Genomic DNA, 25,272 nt, shown 5'->3' on the forward strand with positions numbered 1-25,272 from the left:
GAAAGGATTCTGGGCTAGATTTTGTTCACATTACCTATTTATATAGGTTAAAACTTGCTCATCAAGGGGCTGGGTATTATTTCTCTTCCTTTATTCCTGTTTTAACAGAAAAAATAAAAGCCAAATTACTTTCTAGGAAAGATTTTTGTGGCGGACAAATACACTTATTTAATATCAGACAGTCTGTAGAGAAAGTCTGGGGTACAATGAGAAGCTTTAACCCCCGCATTGCTACTTAGCGCAGGTCTTAGAAATGAAAAGGTACAAGTCAGCATTAGTGCTCGGTACCAAGTCAACCATTTCAGATCCAGGAAAGCAACTGTCTTCTGTGTTGGGACAATTATTTGAAGATGAGCCTGAAGCAAACGTTAAGCCACGCTGCTCTGGCCTCTGCGTAGTGCATGACCCATCAGACTTTGCCCCGCTGCTCTCAAATAGTCTTTTAACTGTGCATTTGATCTGCGAAAACCGCTGTAGCAGGAACAGGCTGGAATGTTTACCTAATACTCTTCTACTTAATACCTGAAGGATGTGGAATGTGCTACAGCATAGCTCCTCTTTCTCTCCTTCCGAAAACAGTACCGAACGGGCCGGGGAGGGGCCGCACCTCCTTTGAGGTTGTTTTCATCGTAACGGTCTCTTTCTTACAGATTTTGGGAAACCTAGATAGTTGACCGAAGTCACCTTTTAAAAAACATGACATTACCCACCAGGCCCAAGAGAAGTGTGTAATCACTTCTACCTATGATTCAATATGCATTTAGGCGAAGATAGTATGCTTTACTACTTTTCACATCACATAAACAAAATGTTTGCTACCAACGTAGACGGGAGCTTGGGAGTTCATAATGGAAGCATTTATTTCTAAGCTATGACTAATTGAATGTGTGAAGGTGTGAGCGCAGGAAGATTCTGGCATAAAAACCAGCTGATGGTATGATTTCAGGGTGAGAGTATGGACAATTTCAACTGGGGAGTGCGCAGGCGTTCTCTGGATAGTTTGGACAAGTGTGATATGCAGCTTCTGGAGGAGCGCCAACTCTCAGGAAGGTCTCCCAGCCTAAATAAAATGAACCACGAGGACTCGGATGAATCCTCCGAAGAGGAAGACCTCACCACCAGCCAGATCCTGGAGCACTCCGACCTTGTAAGTAGGACTGCCTGCCCACCGTGGGAGACGGGAGACTTTTTTTTGTCATTGAGGCAGGAGCGTGGTGTCCAGGGGCCGCTAGAGAAACTTTGCACAGCTGCCAAACTAACACCTGAAGTGTCAGGTGGTGTCTAATTGATGGTGACGAGCCTCTTGTCTAGAGGTTGCAAACGGACACAAATACTCGGGTATTTGCTAGAGGCCTTGAACACCACCAGATCTGTTAAGGCCTGGACTTTTCCTCAGATAACTTTTATTAGGCTGGAATCCCCTTTTAAAAAATGCCTGAGAGATCTGAAGTCTTTAGGAAATGTAACGGACAGTTGGGTGTGGTTACCTGCAAAGAGGAGGCCGGCGTGTTAGAGTTCTGTGCCCTAAGGCCCGACGCCAGCCGCTGCGTTTCACTTCCCACAACAGTGAAATGTGCACGTTAAGTAATACCTGTCACCCAACAACGGGCTCGGACCCTGGCGTGTCCTCTTCCATAAAGGATCATTTGAGCTTTTAAAGAAACTCCACACTGTTTTATTTGCTTTGCTCTCTCTGCAGATCATGACTCGCTCCCCTTCTGAGGAGACTAATCCCATGGAATCGCTCACCACAGCCTGTGACATGACCCCTGCTGACCCTCATTCCTTTAACACCAGAATGGCTAGCTTTGAGGCGTCTTTGTCTGATATGAATAATCTGCAGATTTCTGAGGGCTCCAAGGTGAAGAGATTTTGGCAATTATGGTTGTAGTTTTCTTAAAGAAAAAGGACTTCTAATTTTCTGAGAAATCTTAGGGGGGCTCGAAGTGGAGGGACTCCATCTTCTTTTCTTTCTGACTTTTTTGAAAGAATTGAATTTGTGCACCTGAGGCTATGTTTTGAAGTTGTTTAACCCTCACACATGAGCAGCCATCTTCTTGTTGGTTCAGAGAGATTCACTTTGGGGTCTTACTCAAATGAGACATTTTGCAGTTTCCGTATTCTAGCAGGAACACTGCTGATTAACAGCAAAACAAATCGGTGTATGTCTGAGATTGCTGTGACTTGGAAACTGCTCTTCTTTGTCATGACTTTTATAAAACAATATGCTAAGTGAGGTGTGGGTGTCTGGATGTACTTGGGGAAATTTTTTCCTATGTAGGAACCTGTTATACAATTTGTACATTGATTCCATTCTGGCTTTTTGGCATACTATTGGAATTTTCAGTGTTAATCACAATATTGTGCCAGATTTAAACACAACTGTCCTAGCCAGACTGAGGAGAAAAGTAACAGATACAATTTTCTTATTTAAAAGGTCAGGTCTTTAAAAAGCTAACAATGTATATTTCACTTAAAGTTAATGTTACCAAAATTTCCCTAAAATATCCTAATATCCATGAAACTATCCACTTTCACACTGTGTTCACATAAGTGCTTACATATCGGCCCATTAGTATAGAATTTTATTTTCGTATGTTACAAATACCAAAATCGCCTACTGTTGTTACTAATAGGTGTCCTTGATCCTAAGTTTGCTTACGGTAGTATAAAAGAGAAAGTTATAAAGTAATTTTTAAAATGTATAAAAGTATATTCTTTCTGCTACTTCTAGTGGAAAAGAGAGAATACTGGCTGTTGTGTATTCTTTTATAGTGCACTTAAAACAGGTCTGAGGTCCAGGGAAATCGAGGTACTTTAAACCAAGGACAGCCAACCAAATCACAATCACTTAAAAATGTTGAAGCTTAAGGAATTATTTCTAAGAGAGGCTCAGTGCAAAGGGACTACAGTCAGGATTCTCGTCAGCAGAGGCCCTTTTTAGCCAAAAAAGGTCCAGAAAGGGAACTCGTCTGAGATTAAAACGCCAGAATCCTAGGATTAAGAAAATAAGTTTCATGGAAAGGACATCATAAAATTAATGTGAAGTTATTAGCTTTTGCTATTTCTCAGTCTTAGAACAGTCATTTTCTCAATTTTTCTATTCTGATTGCTAAGTGGTAATATATTTATGAACTCACACAGAAATCATCTAATTTGATCAAGGAAAAGTTAAGTCTCATTTCTGAAAGGCTCTCTCTGTTCTCTGCCTGAGCTGGGTTTCTGCAACGTGCGATACAGCTGTGATGTTAGAAAGGGAAAATAAAGGACATTTTTGTGAGAACTCAGCCCTCCGCTAATAGATTCAGTTTATGTACACTAATAACCCAGACCAGTCACCGGCGGCCAGTCTTGTTGGCACCACTGGAGTTTTTAAAAGCTGGAAAACAGATACGGATAAGCCTCTGAAACTCAGTACTTAGGAGCAATTCCTTCAAAGACAGGAGATAGCTTGTTTCCCTAACGTATCTTTAAACACCCCTCTTCATTTCTCTATGAATCCTAGATTCAAAGTACTAACTGGGTGGCCAGCCAGCAACCCGTGATAATGCTCGAATTCATATATATTTCCTTTTTGCCTGGCTTTGGTTTTGTTTTAAGAAAATGACTCACTGAAACATGTGCGTGTGATGTCTTCCTCTCCTCTTCTGGTCTGTAACCCAGTTGCCTTCCTTCCTCTCATAAAGAACAGTCAGTTCTCCAGCTGAGTCCCCCTGGCCCACATTCAAACCCAGCCTCTTTTTCCATTACACTGGCTGTGTCTCTCTCCGGCCCCTCACCGATCCCGAGCCCTTGCGTTTTGCTGCTCATTCTACAGCAACGTGAGAGCAGCCTCTCCTGTCCATTATCTTCGGGGGGGTTCAAGAGCAGAGCATGTATGTAAATGGGTCTTAGAGGATTTCCAGTATGGAAAGGCCCATCGCCATGGCAGGCTCAGTGAACAACCGCGGACCACGCGTAAACCCTGCAGGTATATCTTGAGCGTTTACTAGACCTCTCACTGATGATTCTAAATTCCAGTTTCCGTAGGTAAAGGAATTCTGTATCAGAGCGTTCCCTCTGGACAGGCTTGCTTTAGAAGGCGAGGTTTGTACAGTGGAAAGAGCTCTGAATCCAAAGGCCCTGACTTATCTACTTGATGTGAGACAAGTCCCTTTCCCACACATGAGTTTCCTGTAAAATGTGAGGGCTGGACCAGGGGGTCTCTGTGGTCTTTTCCAAGTTTAGCATTTATACTCCTGTAATCATGGGTCCAATGTGGCGATCTGCTGAGAGCCTCTGTGGAAACTATTGTAGGCAAGACTGAAAAGAAGGTAAAGAATGAACAGTACTTTAGAGAATTCCTGAGTCCAGTTATAGAAAGTGACTGTACTGTAGCCGGAAAATCAGTGCCCCCAATTTCTATCAGACTCGGGATTTGTCTCTTTCATTTTTCCTTTAGTTGAATAGATTTTCCCCAATATATTCTTACATGGTCGGGGGATTCTTCCCTCTTTTTCTTCTTCTAGGCTGAGGCCGTCCAGGAGGAGGAGGACACGGCCGTGCATGAGGACGACCTCTCCAGTTCTGTCAATGAGCTCCCAGCAACCTTCGAATGCAGCGGTAGCTTTAGCCTGGACATGACCGAGGCAGAAGAAAAAGGCAGCAGAGCCCTGGACCAGTTTACTCTCGCAAGGTAAAGAAGCCCCGGGGGACATAAGTGGTGACAGCATACCTGGCGTGTTGTGTTACATTCACTGTATCTCAGGTGAAGGGCCACGTGGGCACTGCCGGGACTTCCTAATGAAGAGTCGGAATCGACTTCTGACTCCGAAGGCTCTCAGCTGGTCAGAGTCTTCCAAGCTAGGCGCAGGGCCTGGTATGGAACAGAAAGGGGTACTCACGTAGTGACTCCTAAAGCCATGGAGTAACATAGAGTAACCCAGAGCAACGTAAAGCCATAGAGTAACTCAGAAGCCAAAGAGGGGCCTGGGGACATGGTCCAAGCCTTGCGAGCTTTGAAGATAAGTAAGACGGGCAGAACTTGGAAATGAGGAGTTCTTTCCACTTTGAGTTAAAAGACAAGAACAAGAGGCTCTTTATAAGTTAAATACCTACTCTTTTTTTTAAGTAGGCGGTTTTCAGCCTAGTGGCTGATGTTCTGAGACTGGTGAGATATAGTCAGAGAACATGAAGAGACAAAAATAGAGAGAAATAGATAAAAACACTGATGCAGGGGCGCCAGGGTGGCTCAGTCAGTTGAGCGTCCGGCTCTTGATCTCAGCTCAGGCCTTGATCTTGGTGTCATGAGTTCAAGCCCTGTGTTGGGCTCCACACTGGGCATGGAGCCTACTAAAAAAAAAAAAAAAAAAAAAAAAAAAAAAAAAAACCCACTAATGCAGTGTCTAGAAAAAATCACAAGTGATAAGGCTAGAGATTTACTTCTGGAGAAGAACGACAGAATCCTAAAATCTCTCTTCTGAACGTGGAAAAGAACTAAGGAGCTTTTGATATGGCCACAGACCTTCTGTTATGGTGAGCAGTATCTGTCCTTGGAAGGAAAAGCTGAAGGTAATAGTACCTACAGAAGAACTTGACCTTTCGCCTGTGTTATCTCCCCTTTCTTCGTCCCTCTCCGTGTCTCTCGCCCTGCGTTTCTATCCTTCCATTTCCTTCTCTCCCTCCACCCTCCCCTCCTGGGCATTCATGCATGTGCAGCCATTAATACTCTCGCCCACAAAGGACAAGTGAAAAGATTCCAAATTTGTGTTCTAATGGTTCATAATGAAAACTGAAAATGCACAAAAGTGCCAAAAGTAATGTTTTTATGTCTGGGGAACAGCGGCTGGGAAAGCGAGACCGTTGCTGGAGGCTCTGGGGCAGGTCCCAGCTCACTGTAAAGGAAGTCAGAAGGGGAGGAATCCCAGAAATTCTGGAGGTGAAAATTCTCTTTCCTAGATTCAGAAGAGAATGTCGAAGCTCGGGGAAGGAGAGCTGAGTCCCCGAAGCAACCTCAAAGGGAGGAGCGGGCGGGCCAGCGGCAGGGCTAGAGCGGAGGCGACCCGGGAAAGGATGGGACGGCACTTGTTGACAGGGTTGTTTTCATCTTTCCCAGCTTTGGAGAAGGTGACAGGGGCGTCTCTCCCCCACCCTCGCCCTTCTTCTCGGCCATCCTTGCTGCGTTCCAGCCAGCAGCCTGTGATGATGCGGAGGAAGCCTGGCGCAGCCACATCAACCAGCTCATGTGCGACTCCGATGGCTCCTGTGCGGTGTATACGTTTCATGTGTTCTCCTCCTTGTTTAAGGTACAGGCTCACGGTCAGAGGACTGCGTCTCGCAGGGGGTCCAGCAGGCTTCCGAGGGCAGGAGGGGTGGTGGTTTTGTTCTGGGTTTGTACTGTTTTCTCCTCCAGCTACCCTTCAATGGCCTCTGACTCCAGCCTTTCTTCTGTTTAACCGTAATCTGCTCAACCTTCTCAAACTGCTATTGCAAAGGCCTCGCCCCCAGCCGACACAGTCTACATGCTGTACTGTTTGTGTTTGCCATTCCGGCTTTTGTGGATGTCATCCATTCCAGGCAACCGTGACACCAGAACCATCGAGTGGTATTTTCTGCCGAGCCTATCCTGCATCCCATCTTTCCTCTTAGACACTTCCTCTGTCTCTCCTTTTTCTTCATTATTCGTGTTTAGCCTTTCGTTGTCTTTTACCTCTTCTCCCCCATGAATTCCTTAAACGTGTCATAAATGCTTCTGAACACATAAACAGTCATACTTTGCTTGTCCTGGGTGAACCACAGCCTGCTAGTTGGTCCATACGGTGTCTGCACAAATTAGAAGCAGATGCCCCTTCCTCCAGACCAGTGAAGTACCGAGTGTGGCCAGCAGAGGGCAGGCTGGCTCTCAGTCCCTCTGCCAGGCACCCGTGGCATCTTGCCCATGGCTCAATGTAGCAGTCTCTGTGTGGACACCTTCAGATTTCACTTGTTATCCCCAAACACACTGACAACAATGACCGAACCAAAGAGATGGAGGGAACTCGACTTCTGAGGGGTGCTTGAAGGTTTATTTTGATGCCTGCCTGTCAGTGTGCAAATTCCTGTCAGTTCCTCTGTGTATCTTGCTCTGTCTGAACTTTTACTCCATATTTCATCAAATGATTGGTGGAGGTGGGAGGCAGCAAAAGAAGAGAAACACGGCTTGTTATGAAGAAACCCTGAAGGTCTTCCGTCAGCATTGGAGTTAACTGGCCCTCTGTGCTGTATTTGAAGCTGATCCTGAGAAAGTAGCAGGGCTGGGGGTAATGCCTAGCCAGGAAGATAGGTTATAGGTGAAGCTCGCCTGACATGGAAACATAGTTACCACAGAGTTTAAGAGAAACTAGTTTTAAAAAACCAGTATGAACAGCACTTCTTTTTTTAATATTCAGAAAATAGTGACGATTATATACGAGCAGTTCACTGTAGTTTACTCAGGGTGATTAGATTATGGGTGTCTTTTTCTCCCCCTTCTTTCACGTTCCTATTTTCCTATAATGAAGATGCCTTTCTTTCAGCATTTTTTTCTAAACTCATATTTGGTAACTCACAAAACAGAATTGCCACTAACAATACAAGGGAAACATGGGAAGGGACGATGTAGTTCCAGCCTCCAGTAAACATGAGTGATGGGCGAACGAATGGACAGACAAGGGTGGAACCCCTTACGCTGTTTTCCAGGTTGAGTTCTGTGGAGTATATCATGAGAGGGGGACCATAACTTGGCTGGCCTGAGGGATGGGCCCACTCATCGATTACTTTCAAGAAGAGCCATGGCAGGAAAATCAGGAATTCTATTAAATTCTATTGAATTCTATTAAAAGTGGGATCATCTGCCTTAAAAAATTTCCAGTTCAGGAAGCTGCAATTTAGTTACTATAAAAAGTAGAGTCTGTTTTTGAGCTTGATGGCCCTTCTTATGACCCATTTTTTGGAGAATTATATACCAGTAGTACTAATAGCTATGGTTTCGTACTTTGAGTGTTACTATGCTGCTCTCTCTCAAGTTTTCCGTTTACTTTCAGGGAAATCTTTTAGAAAGTTGACTGGACAAACTAAGTTGTGCCTGGGATTAACTGGGGGCCGGAGAGGCTATTAGGTTTAAGAGAGAAAACAATTGTTTGCCGAGAGATAGGAACTCCAGAAACACTCTAACATTGAGCCAGATGGAAATATTAAAACAAACCATGGGCAAGTTACCATTTGAGGCAAATTTACTTGTTAAGGATTTAGGAACAAAGTAATTTATTTTTAATATTGTTCTGAAGTCTTTTTTAAAATAATGGTTACTGGTTAATAATTTAAGTTTGGCTGTTGTAGTATTTTTTTCATATTACGGTCACTAAACTATTTGTGCTAAATTTTCTTGTCCTGAGCAGTACTTTTCCCTCTGCCTAGCAATGGCCGTGTCCTCTTGGCCCTCAGCTATACTCCCAGTGACACACAAACCCCTGATTGGAGCTCACGTCAGCGAATGAAGCCTTCCCTTCTTTCTCCCTCTCTGTCACCTGGGATCCCAAGCACATTGTGGTTACATCTGTCATGCTTGTCACATTCTATGAGAATTACTTGTCTGTTTGGCCCAGAGAGGGCAAGTAACAGTGTCTTACACCTGGCACAGTTGCTAACACACAGTAGCTGCTCAGTGAACGTAGGATGATGAATGGGAATCTTTTTTAGCAGGAATCTTAAATGGACATCTGACTTGATGACAGTAGACCAGCAGGTTGTCCCATGAGCTGGGAGGCGGGGCTGGGCCCTTGGGCAGGGGGCACTTTTGGGTTTGAGCTTTATTTTTCCATTCCTGTATTAGATTAATCCCTGTGCAGCTTATCTGCAATAATAATCATACAAATGTGTACCTCTTATTTCAGTTTTTAATAATACATTTAGCCTTGGGCCACCTGGGTGGCCTAGTCAGTTAAGTGTCTTACTTTAGCTCAGGTCATGATCCGAGAGTCGTGGGACAGCGCCCCTCATCAGTCTCCCTGCTCAGAGGGGCGTCTGCTTCTCTCTCTCCCTCCACTCCTCCCCGGCTTGTGCTCTCTCTCTCTCAAATAAATAAAATCTTTAAAAAATACGTTACATTTAGCCTTAAGAACTTTCTCAACTGTTACCAAATGCTATGAGTCACAAAATAGGTATTAATAAAACATGCTGGAAATGAAATACATTTCAGGCATGCAGTCTATTAAGCTGTTGTCATGTCCCCACCATGTCTGTGTACTGTTTTCCCACATTTTCCGGTGAGTTTGAAGGCCACATTTCCCTGTATTTAGTTGGACTTGGGATGGGTAGAGAGGAGGTAATTGCCAAAATAATTTGGTTTTAAAAGTGAGGAATTGATTTCTAATAGTCCATCATGGCCACCTTTCCAAGTGTCTTAGCCATCATGTGTCTTTCCTGCTGCTCCTGTGTTAGGATGTCCTCATTGTATCACACGGTGCCTCCAAATGATATGATGTGTTTATATGGAAGTCAGGTGAGGACAAAACTGAGTGTATATCCCCTCAATATTACCTGCCTTTATAAGAGACTCTAAAGTTCCCTGACAGATACTTCCCAGACCTCACCTTATCCTTAGGTCAAATGGAAAGAACCCCAAACTCTTTGGGGACCTGAATCCTATTCCCGGCTCTGCCACTCAACTAGGTGTTTGATGCTAGACATGGCATTTCTCGTTCTTTCTGCTCTAACATTCAGTCAAGGTTTTGGGTTTTTTTTTCTAATCGCACATAAAACTTACACCATAAAGACATATGTATGTTCTGCGTTTTGCCAAAACTCTCATATATATGAAGTAAAAAATCATTAATATGCAACATGGTTGGCATTTCTCTAATATAAAGCATAAAGAATCAACCTGCTGTTGTTTGGGGACATGTACTTTCCTCACAATAGGGCAGAGAGGATTCCTCCTGGATTTGATTCCACAACTCAAAAGGTATGACATCTCTTTGAGGAAAGCCAATGCCTCGGAATGGAATTATTTTTTGGTTAAATATTGTGCTCTTTTTGCTCAAGATTCTGTGTGTTGGAAGCTTAAGGGCTGAGACATGTTCCCATTTTGGCACCGACACGGGCACGGTGATTCAGATTCTTCCTAATTCTGGTTTTGTCCTCGGGCAGTATGGGAGAAAGCAGCTCTTAGGAAGCTCTGTCAATTTGTGGAAGGAATATACGCTCTGGAGTCAGGCTCCCCCTTCCTTTGTGACTTACTAGCTGCATGACCTTAGGCAAGCCAGGTCTTAACCTTGACTTCTTCCCCCGGCTGTGAGGGTTAATGAGTCAACATAAGCAACACTGTGGGATGGGGTTACAGACACCGGAGCAGACACACTCTCAGACGGAGATATTATTCCAGACCCAAGTAGCATTTACTTCCACTTTGCAGAGGCTCAAATGGCACTATTTTGGTGCTGTTTCTCAGGAAGCTGTGATCTTGGGGAACAGAAGAGTGTTACATCTCATGACCTTTCCTAACTCGCGCACATTGATGTAATCGGAGTAATTTCTCACTGACCTGACAGACAAGTGAGGAGGACTTGAGTTGCTGACCAGCACTAACCACCAGCAAAAAGAAAAGCACCATTTATTTAAAAGATCATAGAAGCGTCCACACTCTGAGAAAGGACACTTTAAGAAGAAATTTTGTCCACACTGGGGTGATCATTTACTTAAGACCAACATTCGCTCTACTCCCCATCTCCCCCACCTCTACCTGAGGACCTATGCTCATTTGCTATTTTTACAAAGATTAAAAAATCGGTTTTTCTAGTGCGTAAGTTAAAACTTGCCCTTTACAAATGGTAATTATTTTTTTGCCTTTCAGAATATTCAGAAAAGGTTCTGCTTCCTAACCTGTGATGCTGCCAGTTACCTTGGGGACAATCTCCGGGGAATCGGGTCCAAGTTTGTCAGCTCTTCTCAGATGCTCACCTCCTGCTCTGAATGCCCTACACTCTTCGTGGACGCGGAGACTGTGAGTACTCCCGTCTCTGGCGGCAAACGGCCGGCCCAGCTTACTAAGGTGTGGAAATGCCGGGAAGCATGCTTGTGTTGTGGCTTGTCTGAAAGACACCATCAGTGTTTGCAAGCAGCGCCGTGTTGTGACAGGACCCCCAAAGGCCTGAGTCTGCACAGTAATGATGCACATTACCAGCCAAGGCCAAGTCATTTCAGAGAATCGGGAGAAAAATCCTCCTCGGTGCTCCCCTCCGTGTCCTTGGCACCTCTCTCCAACAGCTCTGGCTTTGACAGCCTTGAATAGGTGAGCGAACCCCCAGAGCTGACCTAGCCTGTCCCCACAATCCCAGGTTGGCCAGCCAGATGGGGCTCCAGAGGCAATATGTCCTCCCTCTGCTCACTCCCAAGTCTCAGATAGAGACGGACTGCCCCCTGGAGGGATTCATCCAGCCCAAACTGCAATGCTGAGTGTGAGGGTTGATTAAAGCATCCTCCGGCTGGCTGCTAAATCAGGACTTTATAAATAAAAGTCTAAGCCTGCATGACGGGTGAGCTCTTTGAGGGCTCGTGCCCTCACGCAGATCACACAACCATCTCATACGCTGAGTAATTACTGAGTTGAGAACCAACGCGGATGTGCTTTGCTTTCAAAAGTCTCTGAAGAATTAGTCTTTCCAAGAATTTGGTGGTTAGCTACCTTGCAGCAGGGACACAATAAGAGAAACCATTCTATCTTAAATGATTTAAAGTTCAGATTAACTATAAAATCAGTTCAAAAGTCTGTTTGGGTCTGTCTTCACACTACTTGGAGTATTACTAGATAAAGATACTAGAGTTCGTGCATAAAATGGGTATAGTTAATGTGGGCTCCTATAGACACGTGTTAAGATTTGAGTGTCTATACCGATATGGAGAAAACAATATTTTCGTAGGAGATTTGGATCAGCAAGCTCATATTCAATTGCCATTGCAGCTGATCGTGGAGCAAAATGACATGTTGCACAGTTTACTGAGCCACTGGTCCCCATTTTACATTATTTCTAAATATACTTCTCTTTCCTCTCTCTGTGGCCATGCCTGTGTCTAGTTATCTCTAGTTGTTTTAATACAAATGATTTCCCTGTCTTTAGCTCCTTTCTTGTGGACTTCTGGACAAGCTCAAGTTCAGTGTTTTAGAACTGCAAGAATATTTGGATACCTACAACAACAGAAAAGAAGCCACTCTCTCAGTAAGTTTCTGTGTTTTGGTGCGTATACATTTAGTTAAAATCAAATGAACCCCACCACTATGAGCCCTGGGGGGTGTTGTGACTAATGTAAGATGATAGGGTCTGCTCCTCCGTTAGGGACTACAACTCCAATTTATTAGTGGTGGAACTGTCAACACTAGGGAAGATACAAAAATGGTGTCTACAAAAGAGTCTTCTGCTTTCATTTTTAGCCCCATAATTTCCCTACCCAGAAACTGGGAAACATGGGTATCTGCTTGATACGTCTCCTTGTCAAGGTCATTAACTTTTCTCAGAGATTTAATAAAATCGTTAATTACTTCCTTCCAGTGTTTGCCTCACCTGAAACTAGATGGAGTGGATCTCAGCTCTCTCCTCTTAACTACTCTCAGTAGCTGCCTCTCCCTGATCTCACTGCTTCTCCTGGCCTCGACTCCTGCTCTTTATTCTCTTTTTCCTTCATAGATCTGGACTGTAAAATGTTAGAGACAGAGGTGATCCAGAAACCAGGCAAACAGACCCCCCGGTTTCTGACCAGTAATTGTGTGTAGTATCTATGGGACACCTTTTGTAATATGCCAAACACTATTTTAAAATCAGATGGACGTGAGTTCAAATCACAGCGCAGCTACTTAAGGGTTAGTGAACTTGGATAAGTTACTTACCTCCTCATCTCAGATCTATCATCTATAAGATGGTGATAATAATTAATTTGCAGAATTGTTGTAAGGGTATAACAATTATAATAGTCATAGCATATATCATTTCCTGCGTCCTTTCTACTTGCCCAACAACCTGATCAGAGTTACAGCTCTTAAATCATGGAATGCTCACAACTAGCCTGGAGTTGCTATTATTGTCCTAATTAGCTAGGATGTGGAGAGCTGGTATTGAAACCCAGATCCATGGGATTCAAAAGTCCATGCTCTCAAACACAACACAGTATTGCCTTTAAAATAGAAATAACATCTGTAAACTGCCCAGCACAGTGCCTTATACACAGAAGACGTTCATTATAAAGTTGCTTGTTTTTTGTTTGTTGTTATTGCTCTTTTCACGATCTACCCAAGGGCAAGAGTCCTGACATTCTCCTGTAACAATCCCCATTGTCTTCTGTTTCTGTGGCTTTACTGGTCATGGCTTCCCAGCTTCTCCGTCATCAGTTAATAAAAATAACCCTCCCATTCTTCTCGGTGAACAAACCAATCTTTTGGTGTCAGATATGAATTTTAGTTCTTCAGTGCTTATTGTTTTGTGCCTGGGGGTTCCTTTTCATATCTGTATTAGTTACTATCTGTGTTAGTTTCTCTCCCAGATACTTAAGGATGGCAGAATGTCTAAATAGCTGAGCTGTTATTTTAATAGTGTTTCTTACATTGAAGTAGACCTGCCCCCGCAGAAGCCACCCAGTATAACAGAGAGGTAGGTGGGCCATGAGTCCCATGATCCAGGATCCCCCAGCCTGTGAGGAATTGTTGGTTTTATTCCCCAAATCTCGATCATATGAAAGGTTTCTAACTGTATGTGATTTTTTTAAGTTTATACATAAATAGGAATGGTCTGGTGAAACCATCCTCCAGGAATATTGTATCACAATGCTGAAGTTATATATTTAAATGACCGTCACAAGGGGCACCTGGGTGGCTGCTCAGTCAGGCACGCGTCTGCCTTCGGCTCAGGTCGTGATCTCAGGGTCCTGGGGTCGAGCTCCATGTCAGGCTCCCTGCTCAGCCGGGAGTCTGCTTCTCCTTCTTCCTCTGTCCTGCTCATGCTCGCTCTCTCAGTCTCTCTCTCTCTCAAATAAATAAAATCTTTAAAAAAAAATAAAAACAAATAAATGAGCATCATTGAACCCGTATGAATAGATATTTTAATCTCAAATAGATTAACCAGAAAAAAATAATTTCAAAAAGGCATTACAGCAAAATTTTATATTACTGTGATTAGAAACTTCATCAGTTTTCCCTGACAGGACTGATGATAAAACGTTCTCAGGACATCACTGATGTTCCCTATGTCTGCGTCTCTTTCTGACAACAGTGGCTTGCAAACTGTAAGGCAACATTTGCAGGAGGATCAAGAGATGGAGTAATTACCTGTCAACCAGGGGACTCGGAAGAGAAGGTAAGGAAAGCCTGTTAGAGTTTCTCTTTTCCGTGCTCTGACAGCGTGTGTTGACTGTGATCCACCCAAGAAGCATAGAGCATGAGAAAGGAAGACACGCAGTGGGTCACCCCATTCCGTTCACACGAAGCCAGCAGAGTAAGACGGACTGATGTTCAAGCCAAGCATGGCTGTGTGTTGATGGGATTTGTGGGGAGGGGAGTCTCCTTTTTGGAGAAGCAGAGGTCTACAAATGATCTTTTTGCTGGACATCGTTTAACTATACTAATCATCTCCTAATATAAATCTGCTCTTCCTTTAGAATATAAAACCAAATGTCGTTCATTCTTCACCGAATCATTTAGTTTCTTCAGTGAAGGAAATCTTTGTTGACCTTTCAGCAGTCACTCTAAAACAGCTATGTTTTTTGTCATTTTGAATTGCTCTAAGTATACTCCTCAGACCAGCTGGCTTGTAAATGTGTGCTGTGTTGTCAAGGCAGTGGGGCAGAAAATTATGAATGGATTAAAATCACTCGTTCTGCAGTTATGTACTAAGTGCCTCCGGTGTGGTCCACACGGTGGATACGATAATGAACAACAGACAAGCCTGCACCCTTGTGGAGCTTCCGATCTTGTCTGGGAGACAGTAATCAAAAAATCATATAGGTGCAAACAGCAATAAGTGCTATTAAGGAAAGACCCATACGCTATGCAAGAAGGTAGCAAAGGAACCTGATCAAATGGGGAGGGCAGTTCTGAGAAGCCTTCTCCGTGGAAGTACCATCTCAGTGGAGATCTCAACTATGAGCCAGAGGTAACCAAGTGAAGGGGAGTGAGTAGAGAGCCTGTGCAAAGGCCCTGAGGCAGGAGGGGACGTGGCCCTTTGCAAGAACTGAAGAGAGCCTGCATGGCTGCAAGTGTGGAAAGCAACTTGGAGTAAAGTCTGAGAAGAGTCTGGAGAAGCTGGCAGAAGCCAGACCATGGGCTTGGGTGTTTATCTTCACAGCAATGGTAGGCAATTGAAGTGTTTTAATGGGTGGGTAGGATTAGATTCAAGCTCCTGCACTCTACTCTGGAAACAGACTGAAGTGCACCAGAGTGGATTAGGGAAGTCAAGGGAGGAGGCTGCTGCCTAGTCAGGCAGAGGTGATACCTTGGAATTACATCACCACTACTGAAAAAAGCATTTTGGATTGGGTACCCTTCAGAGGATGAGAAACCATCTTCCTGTGTTAGACACAGTGCTTTACTGAGGGGTAAAGACAAAAAAATTTGAGGGGTGTACCAGTGGTGCAATTCAATCTGGTAATTGTTTTGAACAAGTTTGCGGTCCTGAGAGTGACTGTTCTTGCCATGGGTGAGTCCCTAGGTGAGCCCCTCGGTAAGTGTTAGTGAGAGGTACGAGATCGAACAAGCAAACTACAAGACTGAGAAATAGCTAGATAGGGTTCTAACATGTGGGCTGCATTTCCACATCACTGCCCTTCTTGAGGACGCATGTCTTTTCACATTGTATCTTACAGAAAACTTTCATATTCCTGAAGTCACTGATCTTCCTGGGCATGGGAGACGGGGCAAGCTGTGGCAGCCCCATTCTAGAGAAGGAAACCAAGCTTGCCTTGTCCAAGGCTTCATGGTTGATAGGCGATGGGCAAAAACATGGCCTGGGCGCAACATCTGGAAACAGGCCAGTGTACATAACAAAGGGTGTATCTATATTACATTTTTAAAATACGGGTTTTATGACCTCACATGAGATGTCTCCAGTAAGCATAGCTGAATGTGCAGTTCAAAATACAACAGACTCCATCCTTTCCGTCAGCCCCTGCGTATGCATCTGTGATGGGCTGCCTCAAATGACATGTGACTCTGATTTTCACCGAATAACCTATGCCATGAGCATACCCCAGAAGTAACGTGTTAAGTACATCATACATACACACACACACACACACACACACACGGGCTATGGTACAGATTTTTTGACCACCCAGTAGCACCCACGCCTTTTGATTCCAGGCCCAATCATCTCTCCACTATACTCTGCTATTAAAATAAATTCAGTCCAGAGAAAAGTTACCAAGTTATGACTTACAATTAGCAAAAACTTAGTCCAGTTCATGATACAGTTGGTCTAAGTGGACTATAAAAACAGTTATCTAAACGTTTACCCTCAATCATCTAATTCTGTTATATTCTCTATAATCAAATCTCAATCAGGAAAATGCAATAATACGTTGCAGATTTCTGGGAATGAGGGTTAAAACAAAATCTATTATTTATTTGTTCGTTTGTGTACAGCTTCCTGGCTAAATCTAAAACCTCGGGACTTCCAGTTAAATTATCCTATTTCCCAAACATTCCAATTTTCAAGTATGTGTCTCTGTTGTGCTTATAGTTTATTTCTGTAGTTTTCTTTTGTTCAGTTGCTCCTTCCCCACTCCCATTTCGTCTCCACGTCCCTTGAAGAAAGATTTCTGTTGTTTTTCTTAATCTTACTTCTTGCCAGTGTTTTCTTTTTCATTGCCTCCTCATCGTCCCCCTTTCTATGCACCTATGTTGTAGTCCTGTTTCTTCTTATCCCTTTTCTTGTCTTTAGACTTCATTTCTTCTTTCAAGTATTTATACGTGACAACTCTGTTAGCATTATAATAAAAGCCTGAGAATACAAACATGGAAAGAAGAAACCAGTCGTTTTCAAGCACCATACATATATAATCTCATTTCATCTTTTACAACAGTCCTTGGAATGGTTTTTCCAATTTTGCAGATAAGAAAGTTGAGGCTGAGAGGCTGTCTGCAGGCCAGATTCTTCCCATCCCCAGAACGCATACTTACTCTTAGTTTAAAGGTAAAAACATACACATAGGAAAAGGCTAGAGGACAATTTCCAGCATCCGTCTAAATGTCTGTAGGGTTTTAAGAACCTGCATAAAACACCCAGCAGAGAGGAGAGAGGGCTTGTCAGGAAAAGGTCAACAGAAGGCCATATTCTGAGTCTGATGTTTCCAGCGTTTTTGCAAAACCAACCTGGCTCTCTTCCCATTACTGGCATTAGCTCAGTGTATTAGAAACTCCCTGCGTGGCCTGTGGATGCAGTGGTGACCAGAGAACCCAGACAATGAACAAATGTCCTAAAGAAGATGCTTTTGGTCCTTTGTATGTGACAATTCTAAGGTTGAAGCTGGTCTGGAAGGCAAATTGTATACCATCTACCAGAGAGGGCGCTCTCCCACTGAGTCAGGCAAGGCTGGGTGGTTTGTTTAAATCTTCGGGATACTTTGTTAAATTCTCTGTAGACCCTGGAAGTAGTTTGACCACTGGGCATGCAGTTCAAACTGCACATTCTCTAATCCCACCCACCTCACCTAAACTGCTGAATGTGAGGTCTGGCTAGGCACCGTGGGGAAAGTAGAAACGAGGAAGACTGCGTTGCCATTGCAGAGAACACTAAATCGGGGCCAAAAACGGACTGTAAGGGCAAATGTGGGGGAAATCTTTACACGCTACTAAAGGTGGGCCTTGAGAGTGGATGATGGTGTTACTCCATTGAAACAATCTTACGTCCAGAGTTGACAGAGATATTATTTTGCTAATTAGAGCTACTGTTTGGCTTCTGTCCGAAGGCAAAATCCAACAACTGTTTGACCTCAGAGCACAGCTTACCCTCAAGTGATTCTCTCCACTCTTTTGTTTAGTCAGGTTCCCTGTCTTCTGGAACAGTGTGAAGTTGCCAGTTATTCTGAGCATGGAGGCAAGTGGAATGGGGATGGGAAGTGACCTTATGACTCAGAATCTCTGTCTGAATGCAGATTGTGGAGTAAACATGCCAATGATTATTACAGGAGTGTTTCTGTTTCAGAGAAGTGTGTACTTTAGGAAAGGATTAGAACTTGGCTTACTGAACTTAGCAAAGTAAATTCTTGAGCTCTTAGAGATCAGTCTGCCAGAGATGGAGACGGTGTACACGCAGGCATATGGAATCTTCCCATCCCCAAACCCTACCCAGCCCCATCTGGTCTTTGCCACAAGCTGATTTCTGGTCATTCCAAACAGGTGGCGTAAGTGAGAAGTCACTGCCGAATGGTTTGTAGAAGGGAATATAATTCCTTGATGGGTGTTGAATATTTATTTTCTAATTTCTCTTGTATTCTTAACATGAGGTTGCAGGCATCAAAATAATGTGGAAAGGTTACACTGGTAACCTGTACACTTGTAACCCAATTCACAGCCGTGTTTTATTAACTGGCCTGATTTAAAAATTAAAATCGCCCACACATACACATACACTCACAACAGATCGCTGTCTCTGAAAAAGAAGAGCCAGCAACACTGGGGCTGCCTTCTTACATGGTGGCCACGAGCTTGGGCTGCACATCAGCGGCCTGTCTGGTCCGCTGTCTGCCATTTCCCGCCACATCCCAGAACATGAGTTCCTAGCCCTGAAGGCAAGAGCCGGGTGCCAATCAATCAGCATGATGCTTGGGCTGCTGATTTTCTTATAATAGAAAAATGTGTTGCTGTACTTAAGGCCCCCAAGTGGGGAAGTGGAAAACCAGACAGGGCTGTGTGTTTCAAAAGAAATGGGCCACCCATTAGCACCCGCTTGAGAGTGAGTTACTCTTGCCTGCGCGAGAAGCATCTCTATGTATACAAGATGCAAGTGCCTGTCTGCTGGACCTGCTCACTCGGGCATCTGTTAGTGGAGAATTCTCAGTGCATGTACAAAACAAATGGTTTCTCTACCAAAAAAAAAAAAAAGCGTCTCTAATACTTGGGAAGTATTTTTGAGGGAAGCCTTATTTTAAAAGACAGGCATGATTAGTGGATGGTTTAGGCTTCCGGGTGATTATAATAGCCATTCTCCCAGAATAACGCCCGGTGTACACTGAGAAGAACGTAAGACGAGGAGTATGATTGGCATGTGTCCCATGAGAGCAGTTTCACTGATTGGCAGACCCTGCTTTCCCCAAGTTTTCTCAGCCTGAGCCAGAGGAGGGACAAATCTCTTCGTGACCTAAACCAGCACTTCTAAGTAAGAATCTGGGTGTCCACTGACCTTTCCATGTCCTGTGGAATTCATGTGGAGTGGCTCCCGCTGGGTCATTGGAGTTAACAGAAACGTGGGGCGGGGAGAGGCAGCCCAGCTCCGGCTGCTCCGGATGGCAGCACGAGCCTGAGCTCTTCAACGACGAATCCGGCTCACCTCCCAGGTCCTGCAGAGCTGGCCCTGGCACAGCTGGAAATGTTCCCATTTCACCCGTGAGAAGTGATGTTAGTGGGCACAGCCCCAATTCAACAGGTATTTCTGAGCACTCCCCAAACATGTGGCTCTTCAGAGTCAAGGACAATCATTTACATTTAGCCCAACTACATTTCATCATATATTCAAATCGTCATTCCAATTACTAGGGTCTTTTTGGACACTAAGCCTCCCAGTTACGTGCTTCCTAGCCCCGCATAATGTATGCACGAGAAGGCTGCAACCTCTGTTCTTACACAAACTGAAGGAGACAAGTTGCAGTTTCTGCAGTTAAACTCTAACCCTTTAAACATCACCCTTCAGATGGAACCAGTTACTCTTATATAAGGAATCCTCTTCCCTGCGTTGGCTGAAAAGATGTGTCTGCTGAACTTAAAGTTTTCTTAAAAGTAGTAAATACCTCGGGCTGTGTAATCTGTATCATAGGCTTAAAGGTATTTGTCATTCAAAGCTTTGAAAGATATCCATGGCCAAGGTCCAAAAAACTACTCAGCACACATAATACGACAGTCATCAGTGAGCCAGCGCCAAGTGATTTTAGCGACAGGCGAGCGCATGCTGCTTATGCCTCCTTAGCAGACCAGATGCATCTCTATCCTGGAGTCAGGAAGCTGCGACCTTAGGCTAGCTCGTCTACATTTTATCCCACTTAATGCAAGCCAGTGGCTTTCAGAGATTAACTATGATGAAAATAATAGCTGTTACAGCACACGATGGCTCATCTTCTGTCATGGTGAACGTCTCTCAGATCGTTACCGGACTGGCTCATGTCGTAAGCATAGAACTCACTTCAGAGCAGAATACAGAGAAACAGGAATGGCTATGCTACTGTTAACGAACAAAAATTAGATTATTCTGGGCTTTTAAATCACCCTGTCTGTGATCAGTTTTTAACATCTTGGTTTCTTGATTTTTTTTTCTTGTTTTGAGAAAATATACCTCTAAATCCAATTTATGGATCAAGTTATATGAGGCGTGCAGGAACAGGGCTTGAAGAAGAAACTCCTTCTGACCAAATAAAACAGTGCCATTCCCATAACATTTTCCAAAGAATCTTAAGTCACCAAAACATAAACACGTTCATAAAGACTTATGAAGGGATTATTCTGAAAACCTGGATACAGGAAAACATTAGCACAGGAGGGATAAGAGGTTTCAACATTTTCCATAAAATCACCCCCTAGAAAGGCATTTTTCACTATCTTCTTGGGAGCTCGAAAGGCAAACGAGGCCCCAGCCTGTGGCCTGGGAAAGGATTCTGAGATAATAAAAAGTGAGGCGGCTTGCACCAACCTACCTAAAAAGGAGCATTTAAGAAGGGTATTGAGAACTGGTGTGCCGGGTTGGCCCTCCCCCAAGAAATACAGTTTTGTGCCTTGAGAGCTGAATGGGAGGAATTCATGGACAATGAAATTCCTCGGCACCAAGCTGGAGTCACAGAGTCTCATTTGCCTTTATTGAACAGAGGGCCTTCCGCTTTAACTGATTTGATGATCTTCTTGGATTACAACCTTGTTTTGGAAAACAGTAGAAAGATAGCGGTCTTTTCAGTACTTAAGGTTTGGTTATAAAAACATCTAGGCATAAAGTTTTCTTGAAAATACCTCAGGCTGTGTAATCTGCATCACAGGCTTCAATGTATTTATCTTTCAAAGCTTAAAGATAATCACGGCCAAGGTCCAAAAAACTATTCAATAAACATAATAGAGTAGTCATCAGTGTGCCCAACTCATAGGATATTGGTAAGAGGTGAGGCAGGAAGAGACTCTCGGGTGGGGGGGGGTTGGCAGTGGTGGGGCTTTATGTTTGAAGATACTAATAAATAATTTGATAGTTTTGTGTGTAGTGTACCTTATATTAAGTATAATACATTAAACTGATAATAACCGAGAGAGTTTTTTTTTTTAGAAAGAGCTTTAAAATAAGTGGTTTTTCCTATCAAGGAATAGAAACTAACTTAGATATGTTTTTAAATATTTTGAAAATCCAGAACCAGATATGTTGATCCATAATTAGGAATGGCCAAATTGATTTTAACATTCTGTCAGACTCGGATCATCTTTCCAACACATCCACACTTTCCTTAAAGCCAAGTCTGTGGTTATGATACGATGACATCAAAAAATGGAAGCCAGAATTGAACATGGCTCAGTTACAAATTTATATTATTCTAAACTACCCAGCAGTTCTAGATTACTTTTAGAAATTGAAAACAAAATTATTACAAATGAAATACAAGAAAATTACTTGTCATATCTCACACTTGTTTGGGACTATACAGATTAGGTTTAGTCCTTTGAAATGACTATATTTCGCAGTCCTATAAAATATTCTTAACAAGGAAGGCAATCTAACTCTAAAGCAAATGCCACTTAGATTGTTAATTATATTCTATGTTAATTAGTCATAGTTTAGCAAATAGGATTGAAGACTCTGCCTTAACTGGTAGCAATAGTATAATTTGTCTGGGCTACAGTTCTTTCTAGATCATTCAGTTGGTCTCCTCAGTTTTACTCCGTTCACATATTATTCACAGTTAAACACTAAAAGCTTCAAGCAATAAAAATTTTGACTTCTGGTCTCCAAGACTGACAAAACCTAAACCAATTAATCAGAGTCTCTAAACGATTACCAATTATATTTTTCAGTGACATGTTTCCCATTCAAGCTTCTTTTTAACTGGACCGCTGTGCATGTTGAATGGGTACAAGACGTGCAACCATTTATCGAGTTTGGGCAAGCAATGCTAATACTGCTGACGGTTCTGCTCTTGGAAGAGGGCCATGCTTTCCGTTGCATGCATTACACTGACCCTGTACTTTCTCTCCTTTCCTTTGTTTCCTGTGCCATGCTTGCTGTGTAGCAAATGGAATCTCTTGCAGTAAGTTAACTTTCTTTCATACTCTTTGTCCATTTTAGGCATGGACCCATAACAAATCTTATTTTTACTGTTACTATTATAGCTCTTAGCATGTTTTCCCCTTTGCGTTTCATTTTATTTTATTTGGTAGACTGAGACATGCAGTGAATTAGTAGCATTCTGGGCTGCTTCTGTCCCAAAGTAGAAACTTAAGTTGCTATGAGTTCTCATACTATCAGTGGGATATTTTGAGTAATACCCATCATTATCCAACACATAACAAAGGTCAGTTTTCATAGCTAGGTTTCACCCTAAATCTGTAAAGGTAATGTTATGTTTTTAAACAAGACTTTTTTATTTATCTGCAAGTCTCTGGCAGTTATCTTTTATAACCAGATTTTAAGAGATTTCCCTAAAGAAAGGTTTCAATGATCAAAAAAATAAAATGCTTTACTAAAACAACCAAAAATCTAGTTTGGGTTAAATAATGAGTGTAGCTACTTCTTTAAGCTTATGTTTGTTATCAACATTGAGAGATCAAATCAATCTAAATCTAAATCTAGAATTGTTATACCCCCACCCCCACCCCCAGGAGCCAGGGAAAGGACAAGAGAAAGAGAACTTCATTGAGCATAGCCTTAGCATGGACTTTGGTAACTTTTAACAATTAGGATCAAAATTCTATTAACACTATTAATAGGATATTCTTCCTAAAGCCTAATTTAAATGCTTGTAATTTCTCTCCCTAAACTGATTTGGGAGAAAAATTTTAAGGGACCTCAGAAGCTCTCAATTCTAAGCTGAGTTCTTTATAGTCCATTAGCAAAAGAAAGGCCCTATTTATCCTTACTTAACCACATTTGAAAACTGAACAGTGACACGTTTCATTGACGCCACATATTTAACCCACTTTTCTGGTGACTGCTGAGCCATGAAATTCTATCTCGTGAAGGCTGCTCCTTTCCTTCCACGGAATTCCCATCCACCACCTAGGAGCTAACTCATTCTTAAACAGGCAACGTGCAGAGCCCATTACAAGCAGATACAGCTCAAAGAGTAGTATGATCACTGGTGCTGGAATTACTCAAGATTTATTTTTCCCTCATAGGATACGTAAGCCGTATAATGAAAACATTTTAAATTCTAGAGGTATCTATAGGGCTCAGGGGCCATTTTGTAGGACTCCTTTCCAATGTTCTTTCCATAAGAAAGTTTTGAATGTTCCCTTAATGTCTCCTTTCTGTTAGCACTTGTAGCCCCTTTTTTCTCTCTGTAATTCAACAAATATTTACTGAGCACTGAGTAGAAGCACTGTCCCTAAAACTGATACAACACCTCAGAGGATCGTACGACTGTTGTGTTTACACAGACTTCGAGATGAGTGCACTCTAAATGGCAGCCAGAATCGTCACATGGAGTAACCTCCCAAATTGCCGCATTGATAAATTTGACACCTAGAATGACTTAATGCTTTGCCTTTCGAATATAGTTTTAATAATTTTTTTTGCTTTTTAAAACAATTTTACCTTATAAAAATTAAGACAACTGCAATTAAGATGACCACAGCTATAAAGTGTAGATATTTAATTGGCAAACATAATGAAAATGTGGTGATTCTCTGAGGCCCTTTATAGCTATTCCTCCTAATTAGTCATCTTCCAGAAGCTATTCTATCTTACACTGTGAAGTTCTCACTGATATTTATTGACTGGATTTTGTTGTTCTGTTTCATCTGGAATAAGAACAGCTAGTTATGTTTCCTTGATATAAAAAACAATGTTTTTCTCCACCGAGATTTCACTTGGGATACACAAATGATCTTTAATAACTGTTTCTTCCCATGCGCACTCTCTCTTTAGCAATTGGAACTGTGTCAGAGATTATATAAGCTGCACTTCCAGCTGCTGCTGCTTTTTCAGTCCTACTGTAAGCTCATCGGCCAGGTGCACGAAGTCAGCTCCATGCCAGAGGTGAGCCACACACCTCCCGACCCCAAGTCCTACCATGAAAACCATCCCCTTTGTTCTCCTCCCCCATCCCATTTATAACTGTCCAAGTGATTGTATTCCGACACAACTGATTTGCTCAAACACAAGACTTAACTATGTGTTGTCTTTCCTTCTATTCTCGGTTGGCAGTGCCAGGACTAGGGTAAAGCAAGTGACTAGCCTAGGCACAAAATTTAAGGACAGCCCTGGGAGTGAGTGCCTCCCTAATGCTATACCGAGAGGCCTCACCTGGCCCGCTCTGATCCTGGCCCTGGTTCTGGACATCCTTATTTGAAAAAGTTCCTGTGTTATGTATTTTCTTCTTCATGTTTACCTTTTCGTACTTGCCCTTACATTCAGATAAGAAGGAAATATCTACATGACATTTGATTCTCTTCAGTTGCCCTGTCCTGCTTAGCATTAGGATGCTTTAATATTTTTAAAAGTAAAGTAACAAACATACTACTTCCAAGTGAGCCAGAATTTTCCTAGAAGTGAAGAAATACTACTGCAACATAGTAAGTGAAATAACGGTACACTGGATATTATGGAATCACAAAGGGCAAGCATCTAATTCAACTGGAGGTGAGGAGGTTGAAATAGGAAAGCTTTCTGGAGGAAATCACAACACCTGAGCTGATTCTTAAAGAATGAGCTGGAGTTAGATGAAGTGAGGGCTAAAGAGAAATGTTCCATTAAGCAGCTGCAGCATGAGCATAAAGTGGTAAGAAAGAGAACTACAGGGGCGCCTGGGTGGCTCAGTTGGTTAAGTGTCTGCCTTCAGCTCAGGCCATGATCAGGATCAAGCCCTGTGTTGGGCTCCCTGCTCAGTGGGGAGTCTGCTTCT

At 42.9% G+C, this 25,272-nt stretch overlaps 2 protein-coding genes across 4 annotated transcripts in view; one reads left to right on the forward strand and one right to left on the reverse strand.

Moving 5' to 3' along the window:
- The window catches only part of FRY (FRY microtubule binding protein), a 252,030-nt gene that overhangs the window by 216,919 nt on the left and 9,839 nt on the right, over positions 1–25,272 (forward strand). Inside the window, exons 52-59 of the mRNA XM_008692211.2 lie at positions 947–1,147; positions 1,700–1,861; positions 4,509–4,675; positions 6,095–6,284; positions 10,847–10,996; positions 12,111–12,209; positions 14,250–14,333; positions 24,297–24,407. Coding sequence (XP_008690433.2) covers positions 947–1,147; positions 1,700–1,861; positions 4,509–4,675; positions 6,095–6,284; positions 10,847–10,996; positions 12,111–12,209; positions 14,250–14,333; positions 24,297–24,407 — 1,164 coding nt within the window. The remainder of the gene's footprint in view (positions 1–946; positions 1,148–1,699; positions 1,862–4,508; positions 4,676–6,094; positions 6,285–10,846; positions 10,997–12,110; positions 12,210–14,249; positions 14,334–24,296; positions 24,408–25,272) is intronic.
- The window catches only part of ZAR1L (zygote arrest 1 like), a 55,052-nt gene continuing 43,745 nt past the window's right edge, over positions 13,966–25,272 (reverse strand). For 2 of the 3 annotated variants that reach the window (XM_040621944.1, XM_008692209.2), the window contains one exon: positions 14,341–19,553. In XM_040621944.1, coding sequence (XP_040477878.1) covers positions 19,500–19,553 — 54 coding nt within the window. In that variant the 3' untranslated portion in view covers positions 14,341–19,499. Of the gene's footprint in view, positions 14,021–14,340; positions 19,554–25,272 lie in introns of those variants that run through there. The other variant, XR_569004.2, reaches the window with a different exon arrangement.

Source organism: Ursus maritimus, unplaced genomic scaffold (genome assembly GCF_017311325.1).
Source record: "Ursus maritimus isolate PB19 unplaced genomic scaffold, ASM1731132v1 scaffold_10, whole genome shotgun sequence".
In the NCBI taxonomy this organism is placed as follows: Eukaryota; Metazoa; Chordata; class Mammalia; order Carnivora; family Ursidae; genus Ursus; species Ursus maritimus.